Source organism: Opisthocomus hoazin, chromosome 30 (assembly GCF_030867145.1).
Source record: "Opisthocomus hoazin isolate bOpiHoa1 chromosome 30, bOpiHoa1.hap1, whole genome shotgun sequence".
NCBI lineage: Eukaryota > Metazoa > Chordata > Aves > Opisthocomiformes > Opisthocomidae > Opisthocomus > Opisthocomus hoazin.
The window spans coordinates 791,489-800,533 of NC_134443.1; the positions used below are offsets into that span (position 1 = coordinate 791,489).

At 62.5% G+C, this 9,045-nt stretch overlaps 1 protein-coding gene across 1 annotated transcript; it reads right to left on the reverse strand.

Annotated features, from left to right (window-relative positions):
* MCL1 (MCL1 apoptosis regulator, BCL2 family member) lies at positions 1 to 5,064 on the reverse strand. The gene is made up of 3 exons (XM_075445338.1): positions 4,457 to 5,064; positions 2,278 to 2,525; positions 1 to 1,791 (listed from the first exon to the last, which is right to left on the reverse strand). Exons 1-3 carry the CDS (start codon positions 5,052 to 5,054, stop codon positions 1,675 to 1,677), a joined length of 963 nt encoding a protein of 320 aa, XP_075301453.1. The 5' UTR covers positions 5,055 to 5,064; the 3' UTR covers positions 1 to 1,674.
* Positions 5,065 to 9,045: the final 3,981 nt, after the last annotated feature.

Genomic DNA, 9,045 nt, shown 5'->3' on the forward strand with positions numbered 1-9,045 from the left:
TTGAAAACAAGAGACATTTATTGACAAAAACTAAGTGCTTGTTCAGCAAACAAGCAGGCCTGACAATAGCACCATCTTTCAGCTCTCCGCTTGGGTTTCCATCAGGCATTGCTCGGGCTGCAGGTCAAGCACCGTGGACGAGGATGTTCCTCGCTGCGCAGGACCCGGTCCCACAGAGCAGAGCTCCCCAAGCACCGACCGAGCCGTGGTCGGAGGGCACAAGGCAGACAAGTGCTGCACACCCACCAAGAAACAACGCTACCAGCTGGGCACCAGGGACTAACCCCAGGGCCAGCACCGACGGACTTGCACAAGCTGCAGATCCGAGCCGACAAGTTTTATTCCGCTCCAGAACATTTACATTCAAACATCAGCTTCATCCCGACTCATGGCTTAGAGGGTCAAAATGAAGGGAAGACAAGGAAGCAACCAAGACCAGCTTCCACAGCTCCTCACTTCCTTCCAGAAGGGCTGGAATAACCAAAAAGATTAAAATAAACAGAAATATCAACTGTTGCCAGCAAGCTGTGGGCACAACAAGAGTCCACCAGGCCACTGGTCCTTGTTACGCTCCCTGGCAATGTCGCTCAAGTACATCAGAGAAAGGCTCGCTCGGAGTCAAGGCAGGAGCAGGCTTCGCCACAAAAACGCTACTTCACATGAGGAATGAAGTACAGTGCACCCATAAGCAGTTCTACCACATTCAAAATGCCTCCTTTTTGTATCATTAGCTCTGTAAAAATGTACATATTCTACAGATTTATAGATATTTACAGGTTCTCTACAGCCTCCCCACCCCGTGTGGGGTTTTACATACTTACAAATGCACTCCCTATTTTTAAACTGCCTGTGTGTGGCGAGTCGTATCGGTGTAGCTGAGCTCAGCCAGACAGACCAACACGGCCGCGCCGCAGCTGGCTGCGGTTACTGTCCTGAGCCCCGCCTCACCCCCCCGGCCCTCGACCCTCCTCTGCCTGCTCAGTGACCTGGCCCAAGCCCTGCAGGGAGGGACGGGGCCGTGCAGGGCTCCAGCGCCCCGAGTTCTGGCAGCGGGTCGCACATCTCGGCTGCTGGTGCGGCTCTACCGCTTCCGGAGGGCGGACGCACGCAGAGCCAGCAGCGGCTGAAGGCCCGCTCACCAGCACACCTGGGAGCGGGCACCGGCTCCACAACACCCAGCGTTCAACGCTTCTGCTCCAACAGAAAAGCCGCAACTTTTAGGCAGGGCACCAGCAGCAGAAGATGCTATTTCCAGAAACCCACAACCAGAACCCTGAAACATCTGCTCCACGCACAGCTGCCGCGCCCAGCCCAGGAGGCTTCAGTCCACACAAGAGCTGCTGGTGCTCACTGGCTCGCTGCTAAGCAGATCGGTTCCCTCCGGGTAACACTGAAGCAGTCCGCTTGAGCTTTCTGTCATCATCCTCTTGAAGGAAGCAGAATATCAATTCTTCCACTTTCTGTTCCCAAAGCAACAAATCCTCATCGGTACCCACAATCTGACCGGATCACGCCTTCCTTCTCAGGAAAGGATTGCTCAGGGGATGCCTAGATATTCTCCTCGGGCCACTCAAGTCCAGCTTCGTAAGTACTCACAGGAGGAAGCGATCAGCTCAGCAGCCCCGAACAGAGCCGATCCACCCACAGTTCTGTCCCTCTGCGGCATACCCTGGCTCACCGGATCATGTAGGCCAAGCTCGCTCCCAGTCCAGCCACGCCTGCGAACGCCATCAGTACATTTCTGATGCTGCCTTCCAGGTCCTCGACTCTGAAGAAGTTGACAAAGCCCTCCTAGGAGAAAGAAGGGAAAGTCATTCCCCTGCCAGCCACCCTTCTTCGGCAGGCAGCCGTGGAAAGCAGCCTTTTTGCCCCCGGCAGAGCGGGCAGGGGTACAGCCTGCCCAGCACGCCCACCGAGCACACTCCTTCCCCCAGACTCCTCACGGCCACTGCCCGCCCCGCAGTCAGGAGACAGCACCAAAGCAGCTTCAAGCAAGCTCAGCGCACCCGGGACTGCCTCGGCTTTGGGAACGCTGCCCGCTCCGCACCGGGCGGGGGCACATTTTTGGGTCAAGACTGCTTCAGGCAGCTTGTGGTAAGGAGCTCCTGAAACATCAGAGCTCCGGCTAGATGTTTCAGACTGTGGTTTCAACTGGAGCAGTGAGTCATCCCTGTGCTTCGCTGACACACGTAGTTGTCAAGGAGCAGGTCACCGAAATAGGAAAACACTGGATTGTTCTGAAAAGCTCCACAGTGCTCGGGACAGGCAGTGACTCACCCAGCCTCCTTGGCTCATTAGCCACTCGCGCTTCGATGAGACCAGCGCATCCGTGATGATCCCTGCCAGCGAGCTGATGCACTTCTCCTGCTTTATGCTTTTCAGGTGTTTTGCAACAAAGGCACCAAATGAGATGAGTGTCACCACTCGACCCCAGTTTGTTACTCCATCACTGAACATGTGGGCAGCCACTTCACACACCGACTGCAGATCTTCCTCTTTCTGGATCTCCAGCTTCCGAAGCATTCCTGCAAGAGATGCCAGTTTAGAGGCAGGCACCCACACGACACCAAATACCCCGCAAGGCCACCAGTTGAAGACGCAGCCCCCACGCTCCAGGTCCAAAAGCTTAAGAGCCACTGCCAAGTGCCAGTGATGGAGAGCAAGTACCTGCCTGCTTCTGCAAAGGGCTCTGCTGCTCACACCCACCTGGGCCAGCCAAAAACCAGCCCATAACCCACTTCGAGTGCCTTCCTCCCCACCTCGGGCACAGCTGCTGTCTCGGTGCATGTCACGCTCCCCTGTCTCACAAGGGCTTTAAACCCCACATCAGAACCGCAGCACCGAAGTCGGTTTGCAGCCCGGCATGAGTCCTGCCCCTCGAGCCGAGACGAACGACAGTCACCTATGGCCAGGCTGACGTGTCGCCCTTTTATTAGTGTGATTTTAGCAACTGCAACAACAAAATTCCCCAGTTTGGCCTGCAGTGCCCCCTCATGAATAAGCAAACAAGACAAGCCTTTACGAAACTGAAAGGCGTTGCTTGTTGTTGTTCAAACTAACAGGAAGCCTTCCTGAAACCAGTTCCTTTTCTGCACCCGTGAAGGTAACCGTCTCTACAGAAGCCTCAGACACCAATGCCAGCTCGCACTGGTCTGAACATTCCCCCCAAGCATGGTTTGTCCAGCAAGCACGTCTGTGAATTTGGCCAGGGTAACTGAACGCACAGTCTTTCGCATCAGCACAGCTACAGACGCGAGGAAAAAACTGAAGCCCTTTGCACTAAGAAAGAAAAAAAAACCCCACCCACAAAAAACTGTAACATCCTCCTGCAAGAATGAAGGCATTTCACCACAGCCGCCTCGGGAGGAAACGCAGACACTACCCTTCTGCACCAGGCACCATCCCGATCTGGGATCGGGCGCTGCGTGGTGTGCTGCAAGCAGTCCCAGCGCGAGCCCCGGGGCCAGGAGCTCAATCCCAACGCCCCGACGGCTCAGGCCAGCCCCCACACTGCTCATTTCTCAGTTACCCGAAACCAGCTCAAAATGGTTGGTTCTCACTTCCCACCCGTTCCCAGGACACTCTGCACAAGGACACCTGCTCATCCAAGCCCAGGCACTGGGGTTCAAGCTTCTATGGCTATTCTAGGGCTCATCAGAAGTGGGCAAAATACATTACAACAGCTATAACCCAAGCACATTGTCCGGGAAATTTTCTCCCCCAGAAACCCCATTCCACCCAAGCCAGGGGTGTGAGGAGCTTAAACTCCTGAGCTAACTAATCTTTGGACGCCTGGGATTATTTGCATACAGTCATGCTGAGCAAAGCAGGATGCGAGGAGGAACTGGAGCTAATCTGTAACTAGATTATCTCCTCTGCACACGCTGCCAGCGGTTTTTCCACCCCCCAATCGAACAAAGTTCAGTTTCATTTTTAATCACTTCTCAGCCGTTTTAACTCCCTCAAAACCGGGGCCACATCCCATCCAGTAAATGGCCCAGCCGAGAGCTCAGGCACCCCTCACCTCGCCGGGGGGGCGGGGAAGGCACAGAGGCCTTGCTCCAGCCCCACGGGCCAGCTCCGGCCCGGGCCTCCCCCAGCCCCCGCCACGCAGCAGCCTGCGGCCCACCCACCGCGAGGGCCCACCCATGCTGCAGAGGGAGCAGACGCGGGGGCAGCACCTCCCGGGGACCCACATGCCCCCCCCTCAGCGAGACAAGCCCCCAACCCCCCCCACCGACCCTAACCACCCTCCGCAGGACCCCAACCCCCACCCCAAGCCCCCCCAGGACCCCACACTGAGAAGAGAGGGGAGCGGGGCCTGCAACCCGCCTCCAAAGAAGGGGAAGCGGGTGCCGGGCCCCCCCCCGCGATCTCCCGCCCACCGGGCCCAGGGCAAGGCCCGGACCCCCCCACATCCCCCGCCCCCGCCGGGGAGGAGCCGACCACCACCCACCCTGGAAGGCGAGCTCGTGTTTCTGCATGACGCCGTCGCCGACCCTCCGCAGCGTCTCCAGCGCCTTCTCCATCACGGCATCGCCAGCGCCGCCGGGCCTGCCGGGCCCGCCCAGCAACCCCGGGAAGAGCTTCTTCACGCCGGGCCCGGCTTCGCCCGCCACCTCTCGCAGGTAGCGGCTGATCAGCTCCAGCGAGTCCTGCCGCAGCTCGTCGGGGGGCTCGGGGGCCTCGGGCGGGGTTCCGGGCAGCGAGTCCCCCCCCGGGCCGCGCTCGTCCTCCGGCTCGCAGCCGTCCAGCTCCTCCTCGGGGCTCCACAGCGAGCTCGGCCGCGCCGCGGGGGGCAGCGCCACGGCGCGGGGGGCCGCGCCGCAGCCAATCAGAGCGCGGGGTTCCTCAGGGCGACCGGCGGCGGCCCAGGCCCCCGCGGAGCCAATCAGGGCCCGAGGTACCTCAGCGGCGGTGGCCGCGCCGGGGGCTGCGGCGGGCGGCGGCGGCGGCGGGGCCGGGCCCCCCCCCGGGGAGGCGGGCGCCAGGGCCGGCCCGCCGCCGCAGTAGAGGTTGAAGCCGATGACCGCGTTCCTCTTCACGGCGAACATGGCCCCCACTCCGCGCCGGCGGCGAGCTGCGCGGGCGGGAGCGTTCCTGCCGCTTATATAGCGACTGTGACGCCACGCGGGGCGGGGCCAGGCCGCGCCGGTTCCGCTTCCGGCCCCGCTTCCGGCCTCGCCTCGCCGGCGCCGGGGGAGGGGGGCCCGGCGCCTCGCCCGGCCGCGGCTTTTCGGGGTGAAAAAGGGCGGAAAAGGCGGTACCTCGGCGGCCCCAGGCCCCGCGGCGGGTACCCCGCACCCCGGTGCAGCAGCCCCTCAGCAGCGCGGGGTCGCGGTGCCCCGAGGCCCCCTGGCAAAGCCGGGCCCCGCCGCGGCCTCCTCCAGCACCGGGCCCGCGGCCCTCGCAGCCTGCGCCGTGTTCCGAGGCGCCGCGCGCCCCTCCCTGCCTCAGCCCCGGGGTTCAAGGCAGGGCAGCCCCCGGCAGGCCTGAAGCCCTGGCGCACGCAGGGAGCCGGGACCCCCGTGCCGGTGATGGGCTCTGCTGAGCCCCCCCGGGAGTCCTGCGTCCAGCTCTGGAGCCCTCAGCACAGGACAGAGCTGGAGCTGTGGGAGCGGGGCCGGAGGAGGCCCCAGCAATGACCCGAGGGCTGGGACCCCTCTGCTGGGAGGAAAGGCTGGGAGAGCTGGGGCTGCTCAGCCTGGGGAGGAGAAGGCTGCGGGGAGACCTCAGAGCAGCTGCCAGTGCCTGGAGGGGCTGCGAGAGCTGGAGAGGGGCTGGGACAAGGGCAGGGAGTGATGGGGCAAGGGGTGATGGCTTTAAACTGAGAGAGGGGAGATTTAGATTAGATACAAGGAAGAAATTCTTCATTCTGAGGGTGGTGAGGCCCTGGCCCAGGTTGCCCAGAGAAGCTGTGGCTGCCCCCTCCCTGGCAGTGTCCAAGGCCAAGTTGGACGGGGCTCAGAGCAACCTGATGGAGTGGTGGATGTCCCTTGCCATGGCAGGGGCATGGACTGGATGAGCTTCAAATGTCCCTGCCAAGCCAAACTGTGATTCCACATCTCCCCCCACCCATCAGCATTTTACCTGGATCTGTCTGGTTAAAGCCCTCTCCGACTTTAGCTCACTTAGCTCAACGTTCACGGGGAAGTGCGCCATTTCTTCCTGTCATCGTGGGTTGCCTCACATCTCTCCTGTTACTCAAAACCTCCTGGCATCCGTCGGCTCCGTGAGGGCTCTCACGTCGCAGGGCACGGGGCTGTGGGCAGGATGCGGCTGGGGGTGGGTTGTGCAAGAGCTGGTGGGTGCCCAGAGAGCCCAGATGTGCTCCACTGTCACCCATTGCCTGGCACACCCCAGGGGTGCTTTGGCCAAGCTCCACATCGCTGGGGCACCGGCTCTCCGCTCTGGTCTGCCCTGGCCACAGGCCCCTCCCTCACCCCCTGGGCCTGAGCCCGATGTCCTCAAAATCTCCCCCAGTTTGGGAAGAAGAACTTAACTGGGGAACAGCCCATGGGGATCTGTGCCAACGCAGGCGATCAGACACTCCCTGGAGAGGCAAGCCCTCGGCTTTGCTCTGGGGCGGTGAGTAAGGAGGTCTCCCAAGCACCCCTTTGCCAGAGCCCTTGCCAGGCTGTGTCCCAGGGACTGCGCTCTGCTCTGTCCCCACCTCTCGAAAGGGCTGGGATGAAGGGAGAGGCGCGGGGACAAAGGTGGCTGCTGTCCTGCAGAGCTAAACCTGCAAGCGACTTCCCCCTGCGGAGCCACGCACGGGCGCAGCTGCACCCGCTGCACCCCCGCCGCCTTTGTGTGCCTGACCGGACCCAAAACCGCTGGGAATTGGGGCCCCAGAAATCACACGCCGGGTTACCCCAAGGCCGGCAGGGAAGGGTTTCCGTGTGGGCACCGGTGCCACACCAGTGCCAGGCCAGCAAGGCCGGTGACGCGTGCTGCCGCCCTGTCCAAAGGCCATCGAAATACCCCGCAGCAGCGCAGCCCCGGCCCCCAGCTGGGACCGCGACGTCAGCCCCACGTCACCCGGCCGAGGCACCACAGCGTCACCGAGCTGTGACGAGAGCCAGACACTGGGCCAGGGGCCGTGGTGCCGGCGGTGCCTGGTTTCCCCTCCCGGTGCAGGCAGGTGGGCTCACTGCTGAACCCCAGGACCCTGGAGCCCCCCACCCTCCCCAACAGCAGGGCCTCAAGGGCAGGCAGCCCAGGAGCCTTGGGATTTGGGGGGGCAGGGGAAACCCCAGACGTAGGGAGAGAACACCAGCACAGCTCCTCAAATGGGTCTTTCCACTCCAGGGAGGCAGCGAGGACACAGGGAGCCGCCACCACGAGGAAGCCCCTCTCTGGTCACCGTTTCTGGGGACAGAGCAGCAAAGCCAAGACTGTCACCGGCCTGAGCGTCACCGCGTCCCGGCAGGAACCGAAAAGAACAAACCTGCGGTGAGCACGGGGCACAGCCCTGTCCCGAGTGCCCCAAAGCACTCTTGCCCCAGATCTTGCAAGAAACAGGGACGTGCACCCACCTGGGGTGCCCCTTCAGCTCCTCGCCAGCTCCCTTCCCAGCTGCCAGCCCCACAAACCAGGGCAAGAGCGCGACTGCATCGCACTGGGGTGCAGCGAGATGAAACTTGGCCCCTTCAGAATCCTTCCCCGGCCCCAAGGAATGCGTTCTTGTCAGGAAGTGAATTCTTGGCACAGGGAGCAATAACAGAGGCGAGTTCGGCCGGCTCCGGCAGCTTGGGGCAGCGCCCAGCACATATTTTCCCAGCAGTGCCAAGCTTTAAAGCACAAACAAACACACCGGCACATACTTGGCACCAGGCTGGGACAGCACGTCCCTTTGCAGACACGGGGCCCTGGCCCTCGCTGCGGGGTGGGCTTGGGAGGCTGTGGAACGGCCAGCTCCGGGGGGATGACGCAGCGCGGAGGCTCCAGGGAGGGTCAGGGGGTTCCTTTGATCAGCGGCCCACCCCGGTGACACCATGGGCTGGGCTGTTGAACTCTAGGAAGGAAAGGTGTGACGTCGAGGTCAAAAACCCCGGAGTCGAAGCCTCTGGGGTGGCTGTCAGCGGGGAGAGGGAGCCGCAGAGGGGTGGGGTGGGAGGACATCACACCCCACTGCTGTGGGGCAGCCCTGACCCCTGGGGAAGGCACCAGGACCCCCTGCCCCACAGCACGGAGCAGGGGCAGGGGTTTGTTTTGAAGGCAGGAGGATAAAAACCACCTCCCCCCGTGCTGCCCCCCAGGTCTCTCAACAGTGAGACATGGTGGCTGCTGGCCCTGCTCGGCCCCTGCAGCTGCACGAGGGGACAGACCCCCGAGACCCCACGTACCCCCATCGCTGGGCAACGGCCACCCTGCACCCCACACCCACCCCACAGCCACCTTCTTGCCCTCCTCCCTGGTGATGGGACAGCCCCAACACCCCACAGCCCCACTGCTGGGGGACAGCTCTCCCTACACCCGGGGATGAACCCCATGTACACCCCACGGCTCCACTGCTGGGAGGCAGCCCCATGCAGCCCCCAGAGAAGGGGGCCACACTACTCACATATCAGGGGTGAGGGGGAGATGTTGTTCAGCAGTAGATGAAATAAGCCGAGGGAGGAGGAGGAAGAAAGGGGCAGGGCCATCGAGCAATTTTGCTGAGGCCGGTTGGGGTCCCTCCAGACGCCCTCTCCCACCCAGTGCCCATCCCTGGGGTGCAGGAGCAGGGTCACACTTGCACTCCCCTCCCTACCTCAACGAAACCCCACGTGGGCTTGGCGAGCCCCATCCCACCCCACAGCTGCACTTCGATGGCCTTGCTCAGGCTGCACAAGTCCCTCAGACACCCCGAGAGCTGGTGCTAAACGCGTCTTTCCTCCCGCTGGCTCACCCCAGCAGCAGAGGATGAGAAAGCGCACGCCTCCGAGATCCGAGGCGGTTCCCACTTCACCCCTTCCCGTGAGAGGCAGGCAGTGGGGCAGACGGCATCATCCCCCGCTCGCTGCGGCCCTGGGGGTGGGATGGAAACAACCCTGCTCCGTG

Bases quoted from the DNA above. Each gene is read 5' to 3' on its own strand.
- MCL1 (XM_075445338.1), bottom strand. From the start codon at position 5,054: ATGTTCGCCGTGAAGAGGAACGCGGTCATCGGCTTCAACCTCTACTGC. The intron at 2,526-4,456 runs GTGGGTGGTGGT...CATCTCTTGCAG, and splicing joins ACACGAGCTCGCCTTCCAGG to GAATGCTTCGGAAGCTGGAG. The intron at 1,792-2,277 runs GTGAGTCACTGC...TCTTTCTCCTAG, and splicing joins TAATGAGCCAAGGAGGCTGG to GAGGGCTTTGTCAACTTCTT.